At 34.2% G+C, this 16,177-nt stretch overlaps 3 protein-coding genes across 3 annotated transcripts; 2 read left to right on the forward strand and 1 right to left on the reverse strand.

The window, feature by feature from the left end:
- Nucleotides 1-1,187: 1,187 nt before the first annotated feature.
- LOC148204782 (protein WALLS ARE THIN 1-like) lies at nt 1,188-4,658 on the forward strand. Its single transcript, XM_088097613.1, has 6 exons — nt 1,188-1,539; nt 1,826-1,888; nt 2,017-2,133; nt 2,341-2,776; nt 3,354-3,505; nt 4,123-4,658. The coding sequence occupies exons 1-6, from the start codon at nt 1,319-1,321 to the stop codon at nt 4,310-4,312; spliced, it is 1,179 nt and encodes a 392-aa protein (XP_087953739.1). The 5' UTR covers nt 1,188-1,318; the 3' UTR covers nt 4,313-4,658.
- A 4,928-nt stretch (nt 4,659-9,586) lies between these two features.
- LOC124840738 (uncharacterized) lies at nt 9,587-10,770 on the reverse strand. The gene has a single exon (XM_047316850.2). The coding sequence runs from the start codon at nt 10,640-10,642 to the stop codon at nt 9,713-9,715; it is 930 nt and encodes a 309-aa protein (XP_047172806.1). The 5' UTR covers nt 10,643-10,770; the 3' UTR covers nt 9,587-9,712.
- Nucleotides 10,771-11,583: 813 nt separating this feature from the next.
- LOC124840731 (elongator complex protein 3-like) lies at nt 11,584-15,771 on the forward strand. Its single transcript, XM_088097620.1, has 10 exons — nt 11,584-12,068; nt 12,308-12,820; nt 12,923-12,992; nt 13,095-13,267; nt 13,631-13,805; nt 14,168-14,334; nt 14,456-14,675; nt 14,789-14,893; nt 15,014-15,166; nt 15,426-15,771. Exons 2-10 carry the CDS (start codon nt 12,351-12,353, stop codon nt 15,585-15,587), a joined length of 1,695 nt encoding a protein of 564 aa, XP_087953746.1. The 5' UTR covers nt 11,584-12,068; nt 12,308-12,350; the 3' UTR covers nt 15,588-15,771.
- The last annotated feature ends 406 nt before the right edge of the window (nt 15,772-16,177 follow it).

The raw sequence follows: 16,177 nt of genomic DNA on the forward strand, positions 1-16,177 counted from the left end.
ATTACATTTTAATTTTATATTTATTTCAAAGAAATCACACTTGAAGTATAGAAGGCATATTAAACAAACGAAAAAGATATATTTAAATTATCTTTAAATATGATTCTTAAATAATATGAAAGTATCGAATTAAAAAAAACAATGATTTATTTTTAAAAGCTCTCTCAATTTTCACATCTAATATATATTTGTTCATTTTAAAACTTGTTGACTGTCATAAATAATGTAAGATCATTTGATCACTAGAACCATCTTATACAAAAACTTATTGAATCACTAAATATTAAATTATCATAAAACAAGATTAGCCTGTAATTATCTAATTGAAAAAAATCCGTAACAAAAATCTTAGAAGAGTGCAAAAGAATTGAAACAGAAATTGGTGGAGGTGGGGTTTGGACTTTGAAAATGAATGGAACGGGGGTATCCACCACCCTGCTGTCTGGCTTTTTTGTGTTGATGACGGCTAAGCCATTGCTCAATTATCGTCATTCATGGCATGCTGCCAAACCATAACCTGCTAATCTGTTCAACCAGACAATAATCTTCTCACTAAACAAAATATAATACACTTATATATTTATCTATCTAGGAAGAGGTTCACCGAAGATATGAATTTAACCAGAAAGATACAAACACCAATAAGATACGAGTCTAACCATATAAGAGATTAACATCATTATATGTCAAAAACCTTAAAGCAATGAGTTAATAGGTCTTACACCTTTATACAATGCTTTACTTTTTCATTTCTATCTCGTATGAGACTTAGACTCACTTAGATTATCAGATGTATTGATTCAAAGGTAAACTTATTAATTAACATTAATTCTTATTCAGTTAAATTTGCTTTCAAGGATTGTTAACAATCTTAAAGACTGATATTTCTTTTATAAAATGTAGTTTAGAAGTGTTATTACTTATATAAGATGATGATAATGAAGCACACTTAGGGTTAGTAGATCCTTTCTTTGGTTTAAATTTGAAGGGAAGTGCGGTGAGAGTTGTGTTGTCAGGCAAAGAAGGTAGATTATAAAGAAAATGTGGGAGACAACTAAAAACATTCCAATGGTATCAACAGTTGACATAACGTCTTTTTAGGGAGATTGTGGGCCATGCCTATTCCTTCTATTCCACACTCTTTTCTCACACTTCTCTATATTTATAGGTCCTCTTCTCCAGTTTTCTCATCAGCACTTCCTACTCTTCTTCTTCTTCTTCTACCCTTTATAGCTCACACAACGCTACCTACCTACACCTCACTTAACTGCTATTTTGGTCTAAACCAGTTATACCCTTTTGCAGTAATCACTTCTAAATGGCTGATTTAGGCTCAGCCTCTTCCAGGAGAATGTGGTGTTCCATTCCTGAAAGAATGCAGCTGCATGTGGCCATGCTGGCCTTGCAGTTTGGCTATGCTGGCTTCCATGTCGTCTCAAGAGCTGCCCTTAACATGGGTGTCAGCAAGCTTGTTTTCCCTGTCTATCGTAACATCATTGCCTTGCTTCTACTCCTTCCCTTTGCCTACTTCTTGGAAAAGTTAGTAACACATCATCTTTTAAACTTCCTGTGTTTTTAGAAACTTCACAGTTATTTAACCTACATAAATCAGTTGGACCATTTTACTAAAGAATTTGTGTACACTTCTGCATAATAAATAACAGACAGCATACAAAACCACATACATAAGTATTATATATATAATATAACATAATATGTTACGAGTCTTTACATTCATTTGGAGCAATCTATGTTAACACTTTCTCTATAAACTTTCACAAGTAATTCATAATCTCACGTGCAGCTTTGTTTTCCTTTGTTTCAGGAAGGAGAGGCCAGCTATCAGTTTAAACTTTGCCTGCCAGTTCTTTTTTCTGGCACTTGTTGGGTATGTCTAATTTATCAAGCCATGCAAGACTAATTACAGTTAAACTAAATTAAGGGCTTTTTTGTCTTTCAATTTCAAAATATAGAACTTTCCTTTGATATGATATATACAAATGTGGCATTAAACAGGATTACAGCAAACCAAGGTTTCTACTTGCTTGGGTTGGAGAACACATCTCCTACCTTCGCATCAGCAATACAGAACTCTGTCCCAGCAATTACATTCCTCATGGCAGCCATTTTCAGGCAAGCCCTTCTTTAACTAACCAATTACTATTGCTACATATGACTTTGGAAACATTTATATAAACACATGAACTTGATATATATATATATATATATATATATATATATATATATATATATATATATATATATATATATATATATATATATATATATATATATATATATATATATATGAGTGATGAAAGTTGGTTTGCACAATTTCAGAATAGAGCAAGTGAGATTGAACAGAAAAGACGGGCTGGCAAAGGTGGTGGGAACCCTTTTGTGTGTAATTGGGGCCACTGTGATCACACTTTACAAAGGTCCAACAATATACAGCCCAGCAACCCGTGTGAACAGCATGAACAGCAACACAATAACAACACCAGTGTTTGATTTTGGAACACTCTCACTGGGAGATGCAAAGGGAAAGAACTGGACCCTGGGATGTTTGTACCTGATTGGACACTGCTTGTCTTGGTCTGGTTGGCTTGTGCTGCAAGCACCAGTTTTGAAGAAATACCCGGCTCGTCTCTCTTTCACTTCCTACACCTGTTTCTTTGGCCTCTTGCAGTTCCTGGTCATTGCTTTGGTCCTTGAAAGAGATGCACAGGCTTGGCTTTTCCACTCTGGTGGAGAAGCTTTCACAATTTTATATGCGGTTAGTAACTTTTACATAGAATATTGTTGTGTACTTTATACTCAATTCTAAAAAAGTATAAAACTTGCACACAATTCTGGTAGTATTTCTAATTAGAGCAGGAGTTTTATCAGTTTTACAGCTAATTCACTGCACTGTCATAAAAAAATGGTTTTGAAAACTTAGGACCTTGTGCTTGTTCATTGTTTATTCAATGGTTTGGAATAACATCATTTATAAAACTTGCTTTATCAGACACAGACATACATAAAGTGACCAGTGACCAGTGACCAGCGACCAGAGTCTGTCTTGTGAGTCAGATAAATTAAAATGATTCATCCATGTTTTTTTAGAGGAAATGAAACTGATCAAAAGCTGATCGTTTTTCTAACTAGCATAAGTAATATTTGTAATTAAAATATGAATTTGAAAAGTGCTGCATGGGTTTGAGGCGTGACATTGTATATGGTACAAAAGTGGTTATGAATCATGTTCTGTGTGAATAATGATGGGAAAACATTTACTGATGGTAAGATATGACAGAAAGAACTAATTGAGTTGTCTCCTGTTTTAATTAAGTTTTGATAATGGGTTGCAGGGAGTGGTGGCATCAGGAATTGCCTTCGCTGTACAAATATGGTGCATTGAAAGAGGTGGCCCTGTGTTTGTTGCTGTGTATCAACCTGTTCAGACTTTTGTTGTCGCCATCATGGCAACCATAGCTTTAGGAGAAGAGTTCTACTTGGGAGGGTTAGTCCCCACTACACTCTAACCATCCTTCATTTTCTTCATCATTTCCATCATGTAATGAGTTAACACAACACAACAACATAAATAAGAAAAAGTTACAAAAAAATATTCATGCACGAAGAAGAAAAATGTATGCATGTGCTCATGGTTCAAAGAAGAAATTGAAATTTCCTTGACTCATACAGTGCACAAAATGGATTCCTCAGTCAAATTTTGACTAAACACACACACTAAACATAAACTTCATCTTCCAATGAACGAGAACTTTGACTGCGTATTTCCTGCAATATGCTGAAATGGCCTAAAGGGTATTTTTCTTGTCTGGGGACTGACAAAATGACAAAAGGGCAGTAAACGACAATTACAGCTAGAAAAACAAGTAAATTTGTTACCTTTCGGTGAGACCTGAAAAGGGGTTTCTGCTGAATGATTCTACATTCCAAAGGGTTAAAAAAGTTTGAAGAATTATAGCATAGGACATGTTGAACAGAAGATTGTGTCTCGTGTGCTTCTTTAAGTTAACTTTTTGCTCCCTCTTGATTATTTACCCTTTTCTTTTCTTTTCTAGAATGATAATAATAGTTTTGGTTCTTGGCTGAATCTGTGATGTCACACAGGATCATTGGGGCAGTGTTGATTGTAGCGGGACTATACTTTGTTTTGTGGGGTAAAAGTGAAGAGAGGAAATTTGCTAGAGAACAGCTTGCTATTGCATCCACTACTGATCATAGCATCATAAGGCCTGCAAGCCACGCCAAAGCATCACTTGCTCAGCCACTTCTTTCTTCATCAACAGAGAATGTTTGAACCAGAAAACTCAACTTCAAACCACACCATCTTCTGGTGACAAGAAGAGAAACAGAAGAGAAAAAGTTATCAGTTACACATTACTAGTCACTACTACTATCACTACTAGTACTACCTTGTGTCAGCAAGCTTTGTGTGTGTTCCAACTTCCAACCAGTTTTTTCATCTTTTTTTCCTTTTCTTTATTGATCAAAATGCTTTTGAGTAGGTTCTTTAGAATGAGAGAATCGTGGGAATGATTGTAATGGTGGATGCCACTTAAAGTGGGGCCTGGAGCTTGAAATCCTCCATATGCTTTTGTACGTCAATTAATTTATGGTTTGATTTACGAGAAGAAATTTTGTTATTTGGATTGGATCCTGCAAGATTAAGAAAAACTACTTATGCAATATCAGTAGAAGTGACAAAACACTGAAAAACTCTTGCTTTTTGAGTAGGTTAAGCAGTGAAGAAGATGTTATGACAAAGCAGAGATAATTACCATCAAACAAAATCATCATTGTTGTCGGATTCAACCAAAACCTCTTTCAAAGTCATGAAGATTTATTCATAGTTAATAATGTTTGATGGGCCATTGAGCTTAATTTGCATTGTCCCCAATATGTTGTCATAAAATCTGACAAACAAATAGATACTGCCACGAGGCAACAAACTAACATCTGTCATTGTTAATTCTTCTACAAACATGGACAACTCGACAACATTCTAGGTGAAAATTATTAGCATACTCAACTAACATATCCCAAAAGGCCTATATTTATTTATGTGTGTGTGAAACATTGAGATCCATGATCATATATTAAGTTAATTCTCCCATTTACTTTAAGTTTACTTTATACTAAGAAGATGAATTGATGTTTTTCCTTTTGTAAGGATATTTCTTCTACCATCTTTTGCTTTTCTAGATGCTATGATGGATTATGGATAATAAATTATATGTTATTATTTTATTAATATGTATATTTGAAACAGATAAATCATACGTTAGTACATAATACACTGTTATAAAAAAAATATAAAAAAAACTGTTAAAAAAATATTTTTTTTATGCAAATTGACCATTGTCAGACATTGTTGGGGAAGTGTTTTAAAAATAACCCTTTTTCTTTACATTTAAATTAACAAAGGTAAAGAACATTTAGTGTCAACTAAGAGCCATCATCTTCTCACTTTAATGATCAATTCCATTCATAATTACAATAAAGTTCATTTCACTCAATTTATTTATTTATTTTATAATATTTCAGTCTTGATTATAGTCTCAATCTTTCAATCAAACTTTGCTTCTATGACCCTCGATCTCCCAGAGATGTCAACTTTTCACAGTTTACTTTAGGCAAAAAGCAAAAAGACTAGATTACTTGTCTATTCAGTTCAGTAGAAATAAATTTTAGGAAATATTTTATTGTACACTTTTCAAGTTTTCTACTCCAATTTAATATTTAATAAAAATGTTTTTTTTTTAACTTTTCTAGTTGATTTATTGTTAATTATTTTATATTTTAAAATAAAAATATTATTTTATTAATGTTGGATAGTTATTGAAAAAAACATGGAGAGTGGTCATCACCCGTAATTCTAATTTCTTAAATTAACTTCTTATAATCCGTTATTTTTTCAAAAAAAATTATTAGATAAAATTAAATCATTATATATGCATATACTAATACATGTGTATACTCATTTAAACCTCCTTCTATATAAAATAGAGTATGGTTGTTAATTTTTTCAATTAATTTTCTCATATATAAAATTAATTTTACACATGGTTTTCCATGTGTAATAAATAGTTATTTACACATGGTTTCAAGTAATTATAATTTTTTGTGAAAATAAATATAAAAGTGTATTATAAATTAGTAATAATAATTAATTTAAATACTAATTTTAAAATGTAAGTTCTTGATAATTTTTTTTATTTCAATAATTTAAAAATATATATAAGATCACAGTAAAAATTTTAATAGTCGTACCTTCAATGAAAGTATTTAAATTAAAATAGGAAAAAAGAGTACATCACATTAAGACATTTATTTATTTGTTTTTTTTTTTTTTGGTTAAAAACAAAGTACTTTGAAATAAGAAAAGAAAAACATCATAAGCATAAAGAAAATGGAACAATCGAGTCATAAAAAAAAACAGAGGAATTTATCCATTTTTTCATTTGTAATCATAATTTAAGAAAATTACACCATAAACAATAATGAATGCATTTGTGTAAATAAAATTTGATGGGTGATAATTAATGGGCTAATATTGGATACATAATTGCTATCTTCCATTAAAGAAAGCCCATAGTTATCATGTTCAACCTCTGATTGGGTGAACCCCTGCGAAAGCCCAATCATATCAATCCGAGTTAAATTTTACTTTCTTTGTGTGTTTTTTCCTTTCAATTTTGCATCAAATTTACTCAACAAATTTTCAATGGTGGCCCATGCCGTTGTTTGGGTTTTATGCCTTTTCATTTATATATATAAAAACTATATTTTAATCCTTACAAGAATTAAAAAATTATTTTATATAATATATATAACATTTAACTTAATATAATTAAAATATTCAGTTTAATTTTAATTATAGAAATAAATTATTTTTAGACAACATTTTATCCAAAACTATATTCAGTTGCTTTGTATATCATCATAACGGAGAAAACTAATCAAATCACTTATTTTTGCTAACCTATATTTCTTTTTACTGATTACTAGTGAAAATGCATGCGCGCACACATAGTTTATTTTATAATAATAAAAAATAAAAAATATTTATTTCAATTGTTATTAAAATAGAATATGTTATTAAATTTGTAAAATTATATCCTCAAAAAATAATTAGAAAAAAACACTTAAAAAAATATAAAGGTAAAATAATTAATAAAAAAGTTTCTTTATACTATTATATAAAAAGTATTTAATTTTTTAGTGTTGATATTTTCTCTTTCAATTTTAGCTTTTAGTAATCATCGTTTTAAATTCAAATAATTATTCAAAATAAAAAAAATATTTTCTAATTTTATCCTTTTAATAATAACATTTTTGTATTCAAATAATTATTTATAATAAAAAAAATATTTATATAATGAAAAAAATTACAAAACTTATTTTTTTTATGTTTAATACATATTTTAGTGTATATTTTCGTTTGTTTTGTTTAAGGTGGTCATCGATTTTTTTTCAGCATTCAAAGTTGTCTTAGTTTTTGTTTAATTTAATCATTTTCTCTAACGCATCTAAATTGTTTGAGGTTTGAAATTTTGGGTTGGGGATTTGGGTCTGATGTTTAGGGAACAGAGTTTAGGTGAAGGGTTTAGGTTTAGGGTGTACGATTTATGGTGTATGGTTTATGGTGTACATTTTAAGGTGTAGGGCTTAGAGATATAGGATTTAGGGATATAGGGTTCAAGGTGTATAGGTTTTGGGGTTTACAGGGTTTGGGGTCTGGGGCCTAAGGCTTGGGGTTTGGAGATTTGGGTTTAGGGTCTGGGGTTTGGGTTCAGGGTTTGGAGTTTGGAGTTTGGATTTTCGGGTTGGGTTTTTTGTGGGTGTAGTGGTTCATGGTGGTTGAGGGAGTGATGTTAGTAACTCGCGATGGTACTCACAGTTACGAAGAAGGCGAACAATGGTGGCTTGTGGCGCTGCCCCAAGTGGTTCGTTGTTGGTGGGTGGTGGCATGATTCTAGGCGGTGTTGTGGTTCACAATGTTTGAAGAATGAGAACATACTCGTGGTGGTTACTATGATTTGGTCTTTGCTGGCATGATGATGAACAAGAGTGGCTTGTGATCGCTTTGTGTTGCTATGTAGTGGTTGACGGAAATGGAAGGTGCAAGGATGACAAATTGCCGACAAAAGAAAATGTGATCTAGTGGTGGATATGGTTTTGGGTGGTGAGAGATTGAAGATGATGAGGTGAATAGAGACAATGGGTAGTCACTCAGACAAAATCACTAATGACACATGTGGACACTCTTTAATTACGATTTAGACATTGTTAGAAAAAAATGACCAAATTGAACAAAAATTACAAAAATTAGGACTATTTTGAATGTCCAAAAAATTCGATGATCATTTTAAACAAAATTGACGAAAATAAAAAACGATATAATTTAAACCTTATTTTATAATATTGTTAATAAAAAATTATAGTTTAATTGATACAAAGTATAAATAGACATACATGAACTATTTTCTCACTAGTATTAATAAATATAAAATGAATGATGAAATATGTGCACCAAAAAAATAATCAGTGAGCAGTTAACAAAAAATAATTAAGATAAAAGAGTCACTCGTTATATCTTGATTTGATTAATTATTTAGTGTGGTTGTAATGATAGTAGACTCGGGACATGATAAATTAAGAACACAAACAGATTTATGAACAGTATTACTTGTATGTTGTAGTAATGTCTTTTTTGTTTCTAAAATGAGATAAATTTCCTTGAGAGTAGGTGGATATATGGTGCTTCCATGGATAATATTCTAGTTTGAACGGAAAGGTTTTATAAATTACTTTATTTTAAATAATCTAGGGATGATTTTACACCACTCATAATATGCTTGACTATACCATTATTTATGTAATGAACTTATAATTAACTTTTGAAACTAAAGTTTATGTAAACAAAAAAATATTTATAATTAGTTTGATCTTAATCTTTGATGAGATGAATTTAATACTAATATTTTGAAAGATATTTGTTTGCTATTTTGTATTTAAGCTAAAGTTTGTAAACCAATATTTTTTAAGATTGATATTGTAGAGTGAGTTTGTATTTGAATGATGACTAACTTATATATGTTTCTATATATACTGATAATTAACTCTTAACACCTTATTTGTTTTATCTTTTTCATTAACTGTAATTATATTTTAGTATTTCACCAAAAAATTAATGCTACAAATTAAAAAATAATTTTAAATTATATACACATGAATGAACTTTATATGTGTATGTGAATGGTGAAACATTTCTATACTAATTTAACCACTGATGCTTTATTTCAAAAACATTACAATTTAATCTAGAAAAGATAAATCAAAATATTTACTAAAAAATCTTGAAAGTGCTTATATTAAAAAATAATTACTAAACGAAACTTTTCACGAAGTCAATAGGGCAGAATTCTCCCGTCAACTTTTCATACAGCTCACCAAAATTTGCAGCTTGCCACGGAAATGCTCCTACATTTTCTCTTTTTCTAAATTCTTTGACTGAAATTTAATAAATAAATAATAAATGGCGTAAAATAATGGAAAATATTGTCAGATATTTGATTCAAGATCATCACTCTTATTGCAATTACGTATCATATAACTTTAAGAATTAGTTATTCCATAAAAAGTGGTTAAAGATAATTTCAGCTAGATCAAAAAGGAAAACAAATGAAAAAAAAAACTACAGTTCTGAGGATGAATCTGCATCAAAACCTTGAACACCGTCATCATCATCACCTTGACTTTCCTTAACGTTGTTGATGTTGTTGTCGTGTCGTCTTCGGCTATCACAGTAGAACACGGTGGTAACAACGTAGCTAAAAACAACCACCACCGCATAAAAACACATAAGCAGCGGTTTGTTCCAAACGCCGATCTCCGTATTCCGATTCTCCAACATGGCTTCCACTTTCCGGTTTATAAAACCCGAAACAAAAACAAACAAGGCTGAGAGAACCCACCCGCACACCCTTCCTCCTTGAATTAAACCCCACCCGACCCGAATAGCATCCCATCCGACCCGATCCTCCGCCACGGAAACCACAATCCCAAGACTCAGCACCGATAAGAGGTACACCTCAGCACCCGACCCAATAATCCGAGTGAGGACCCGGATCAGTAGAGGTGACCCGAACGTTGCTGCTGCGAGGACGCGTGGCACGAGGGAGAAGGCCATGAGGAGGACGTAGACGAAGACGACGGTGACGGCGGGGCCCTTCCAGTTGGCGGCCCGGGGAGAGATGGGTTTGCCGTGGGCGGCGGTGTGTATGGCGGAGACGGCGGCGGCGAGGGAGATGGGGAAGGAGAGGAGAGCGTAGAGCAGGCGCGTGCGGAGGAGAGAAACGGCGTTGTCGCGCGACTCGTGCCAGACGTGGCGCGCCTCGACGCGCGTGTGGGCGACGCTTGCGACGGCTTCGAGGTGGTAGATTTTGGAGCGGAGTTGGTGGGTGGAGATTGCGAGCGTGAAAGTTAGGAAGGAGAGAGGGAGCGTGGTGAAACAGAGAATGAAACAGAAGATGAGTTTGTTGGTGTGAATGATTCTGAGGGAGTCCCATAGAATTTTCAGTGGCGAAATTACGAAACTCAATACTGCATCTTTGCCTTCCCACATCTTTTCTTCTTCTTCTTCTTCTTCTTCTCACAACCTCACCTTCTCCATCTCTTCCTCCCACTGTTCTTCACTTTTTCCTCCCACCCCCTTTCCTATCTAAACCTATTCAATTTTAAAATTTTTATTTTAATTTCTCCAGATTTTTATTTTTTTATTAATTGTTTAACTTATTTTTCATTACATTTTTAAACTATTAAAAATAAAATTATTTTGGTCCCATGATATTTGGTTTCTAAGAGGTGTATAGTTTTTGTAAATGGGATATGAAAGATCGAAAAGGACTAATAAAAAGTCCACCTTCCTTTTTATAATAGTGGTAGATGTTTTTAAAACTATAGTTTTTATGCGAATATATATATATATATATATATATATATATATATATATATATATATATATATATATATATATATATATATATATATATATATATATATATATATATATATATATATATATATATATTATGCAGGCTTACATAACTTGGTCCGCAGTGAAAATCGAATTTTAGGGTTTGAGAGATTGGGAACACAGCATGGGAAATTACGATTTTTCTCTGTCCTCTCTCTGAATGGCCAGACAAATGGAGTGTGTTCATTTTTATTTTATTCACAATCATAAAATAAATAAATATAATATTCATAATTTAATTTTTTTATAATATACATTTTAAGATAATATTTGATGACATATTAAAGATTAAATATTAGTATAAAATACCGTTTAATAAATTTAATAGAGTTAATGTCATATTAAAACGTTATTTTTAAAAGCTTGGTATCAAAAATTGACAAATTTCTTTCACAATTAAATTTTAATAGTAAAGACATATTTAACTTATGATGGAGATTAAAAATAAAGATATATTCATGTTTTCCTTTTTTTTAGAAACATGAAAATAAAATACATTGTGTATAATAATTAATTATTAATAGAGCCGATGTCTGAAGGGAGGCACAGCACTGTATATTCGCTGCACTTCAACACTGCATTGGAGTTGGGCTGCTGCTGGGATTGGGCCTGCATATTAAAGAAGACGGCGACGTATTGGAGTGGGCTGAAGCCCTTGGCAGCTGCTGCCTTAGGGGTCTCATCTCACACAGCAATTTGGCAGAAAAGAAACTTACCCTCGAGCTAGGGCTTGGGCGAAGCGGAAAACGAAAGAGAGTGGAGCTCTAAGGCTCGTGCCACTTAACCGGGACTGCACGTGATCGGAGGAGCTCGAACCGGCTAGGAGTGGAGGCCGTCCTATAGGAGTTGATACAGATATATGATTAAGTGAATGCAGAGAAATTCTCTTGGCAGAATAATAAATTATGTTTGGAAGTATGAGGGTGTAGCCCTTTGATTTTAGATGACCAGCAATTGTGTGTTTGGGGAAGGAAATTAAGGCGATGATGTTTGGTTCAGTCCATCGTATCGAAGGGTATGGGGAGCTAATATTATATGTTTCGTTTTGCTTGAAAGTGTGTGATGCATTGTTTGATTTCTGTCACAATCATGATTAAAGATGCTGCTCTGCTTGATGGCTGTTATGATACTGTTAGAATTTGTTGTTTGGTTCTGATGAATGAGTTTTCATTGATTGAGTATTCTGATATGAATTGGAATCATTCCTTGCCCTCTGTGGGATTGGGTTTTGAGTAATGCCTCTTTTGTTGTCAGGTTTTAGATAGGATACACTCGTTGGGTGATTAATAAGGGATTAATGTCTATGGCGGCGGTGGTGGAGGCGAGGAAGGCCCCGCGGCCGGGAAAGGGCGGTTACGAAGCGCACGGCCTGAGCGAGGAAGAAGCGCGTGTTCGAGCAATCGCGGAGATCGTGAACTCCATGGTAGACCTCTCCCACAAGGGCCATAACGTGGACCTCAACGCCCTAAAGTCTGCAGCGTGCCGCAAGTACGGCCTCGCACGCGCGCCTAAGCTCGTGGAGATGATAGCCGCGCTCCCCGATGCGGAGCGCGAAACTCTCCTCCCCAAGCTCCGTGCCAAACCCGTCCGCACCGCCTCCGGAATCGCCGTAGTTGCCGTCATGTCCAAACCGCACCGCTGCCCGCACATCGCCACCACCGGGAACATCTGCGTTTACTGCCCTGGCGGTCCCGACTCCGACTTCGAGTACAGTACTCAGTCCTACACCGGTTACGAACCAACCAGCATGCGCGCGATTCGTGCGAGGTAGGGTTGTGGTGCTGTTGTCTTTTAGTTTAGGGGTTAGGCTTGTTTTATTTTGTATACAAACTCTTGTGGTAATTTTTTGCGTTGTGGAACTTGAACTAGGTATAATCCATATGTTCAGGCAAGGAGCAGGATAGATCAGCTTAAGCGTTTGGGTCATAGCGTAGACAAGGTTTGGAGCTCATTTTTATCTCTGGAATAGTCCAATTCAAGTGCATGAAATTAGTGTAGATGTACTGTTTAAGTTTCTTATAATTATGGTCATTGTTTTCAGGTTGAGTTTATCTTAATGGGTGGTACCTTCATGTCTCTTCCAGCTGATTACCGTGATTACTTTATAAGAAATCTTCACGATGCTTTGTCTGGGCATACTTCTGTCAATGTGGAAGAGGCAGTAGCTTACTCTGAGCATGGAGCAACCAAATGTATTGGCATGACAATTGAAACGTAAGTTGTCTTTTAAGTAATTACATCTGCATTAAATGTGAATGTTTTGAGCCTTGGTCTGCTGGTCATGTGCAGTTGTAAATGAATGATGTTCATTTGTTTTTTCTTTTGGTTAATATAAATAATACATCCTTTGCAGATCAACATTTTTTTGTGCAGCGATTAAAATGATATACTCAATATGAAAAGTTATAACTCAGACAGACTGGTGCAATTATGAAATTTGTAGGGTGTTTCTGCATTTCTTGTTTGTGCATATCTGTAATTAAGTTAGTGGAAACATATTGGGAAATCTACATGGCAATAGTTTGCCGTAACACATCTATGATGAGCTTATCAAGTTTGTGCTTCATAATTTATCAGGAGGCCAGATTATTGTCTTGGGCCTCACTTGCGCCAAATGCTTTCTTATGGTTGTACACGATTGGAGATTGGAGTCCAAAGCACCTATGAGGATGTTGCCCGAGACACAAACAGAGGACACACTGTAGCTGCTGTAGCTGATTGCTTTTCCTTGGCTAAAGATGCTGGTTTCAAGGTTTCTTACTCTTGTTTAAATCTATACATTCAGTAGAAAGCATTACTTTGTCCTGAGCAACCATTCCCCTATGTGTCTCTCTGCTCTATCTTTTTTATACAAATATATTGATACATATTTCTAGTCATGTATTTTGAATCAACTTTTACTGCCTCATCATATTTGTATAGACTATAACTGGAACAAGTTTTAGATAGATTTATTAGTATGATAAGCCAACTTAGGCGCTACAAATAGTCGACATTTCTGTAGTTGTATTTCCTTTTACACCGCGGTCTAGGTTAGTCATGTATCATTAATTTTATCCAATTTTCCCCTTTTGTCATTTGGTTTATGCTTATTTTCTCTGGCTTTTGCTTTAGGTTGTTGCTCACATGATGCCTGATCTTCCAAATGTTGGTGTTGAGAGGGACATGGAAAGTTTTCGGGAGTTTTTTGAGAGCCCCTTGTTTAGAGCAGATGGGCTTAAAATATATCCTACACTTGTAATTCGTGGAACAGGGCTTTATGAGCTCTGGAAAACTGGCAGGTATTTCAAATATTTATTTTTATTGGACTACTTCGTTTCCAGAACTTTTTAATTTTTCTCTTTTTTCTTTAAAAAATTAAACTGTTCTGTAGAAGATAAAAAATCATTACTAAAATTGTAGGTATAGAAATTATCCACCAGAGCAACTTGTGGACATCATAGCAAGGATCCTTGCAATGGTACCACCATGGACACGTGTTTATAGAGTTCAGCGGGATATTCCTATGCCTTTGGTTACCTCCGGGGTTGAGAAAGGGAATTTGAGGGAGCTAGCATTAGCTCGAATGGAAGACTTGGGATTGAAATGTCGTGATGTTCGGACCAGGGAAGCTGGAATCCAGGTTATTGTGCAGAGCTGATTTTGTTTGGGAATTTTGTGTAACAAAGTCTGCTGACACAATTTATTTTCTGATACCATTTTGGAGCAACCCACAAACATTTTCTATCTCTGTAGGATATTCACCACCAAATTAGGCCAGAGGAGGTGGAGCTTGTTCGGCGTGATTATATGGCAAATGAGGGTTGGGAAACATTTCTATCATATGAAGATACACGACAAGTAGTTTGATCTCCCTTCCTTTTTCTTTATTGCTTGTGCCTTTTTCCCTCTTTAATTGTGAATCAAACCTGTTGTCGAAACACAGCAATGACCTTGAGCGAATTCTGTTCTTGCAAACAGGATATCCTTGTTGGTTTGTTGCGTCTGCGAAAATGTGGCCGCAATACTACATGTCCAGAGCTTATGGGGAAGTGTTCAATTGTTCGTGAACTCCATGTTTATGGGACTGCCGTACCAGTTCATGGACGGGATGCTGACAAGCTACAACACCAGGTAATATTGTGTTGCACATATGGAGAGGACATGCAACTTGAATAGAAATTTTCACAGGATTTCATTGGATCAAATCAGTAAACAGTCTGATTATATTTGCTGACACAATTTTAGAATCTGCAAGCTGCCATGTTTATGTAAAACTCTTTAGACGAATGCTGATGATATTCATTCATACTGTGGCTTTTTTATATGTAATCACATGTCCTTTTTCTATTCTCTTGCTTGACCTAGTTTGGACCAAAACTATTGTTAACAGGGTTATGGTACACTTTTAATGGAGGAGGCAGAGCGTATTGCTTGCAGAGAACACAGATCAACAAAAATAGCTGTAATTTCAGGGGTGGGCACACGCCATTATTACAGGAAACTGGGATATGAGCTTGAAGGACCTTACATGGTGAAATATTTAGCGAAATAACACACTAGTTAATTCTTATGTAATTTTTGTAGCATAAGTTAATTATATGTTTCATTTGCCAATCAAAAGACATTCATTTGTGCAGAGGTTCCCTAACGCCCCCTCCCCCCAATTCTCTCTCGGCTAGGTTTCTTGAGATTTATTCAATATCTTTATTATACGTATCTTTTGAAGTTGGTATTCACTTTCTTGTACAAGTTTGTCACCATAGAGATGTCTCCACTTGCTATCATATAATCTCTTTTGGGTGAATGGACATGTTTTTAATAATGAAGAGACCTAATTTAATTTTATATTAATTTTATCTGAGCTCGGAAAATTCTTGGTCTGTTTGGTTAGAGGAAGGGAAGCGAGAGAGTTAATTTTGTTTGTTTGGTTGTGAGAGAATGAAAGAAATAATTTTAAAATTAGAGGGATCTATATTTTTTTTTATTAAATCAATCCAATTATCCAATATTTTGAGAGTTTTTTCTTTTATTTTTCAAATTTCTTCAAAGCTTTTTGAAACTTAATTAAATAGCTATATTCAATTTTGTTCCGTGTATTTTTTTTCAACTTGTTTTTTCTGTTTTTCATTATCTGAATTTCTT

This window comes from Vigna umbellata, chromosome 1, assembly GCF_029865625.1.
Source record: "Vigna umbellata cultivar VRB3 chromosome 1, Vumbellata_1.0, whole genome shotgun sequence".
Classification (NCBI taxonomy): Eukaryota; Viridiplantae; Streptophyta; class Magnoliopsida; order Fabales; family Fabaceae; genus Vigna; species Vigna umbellata.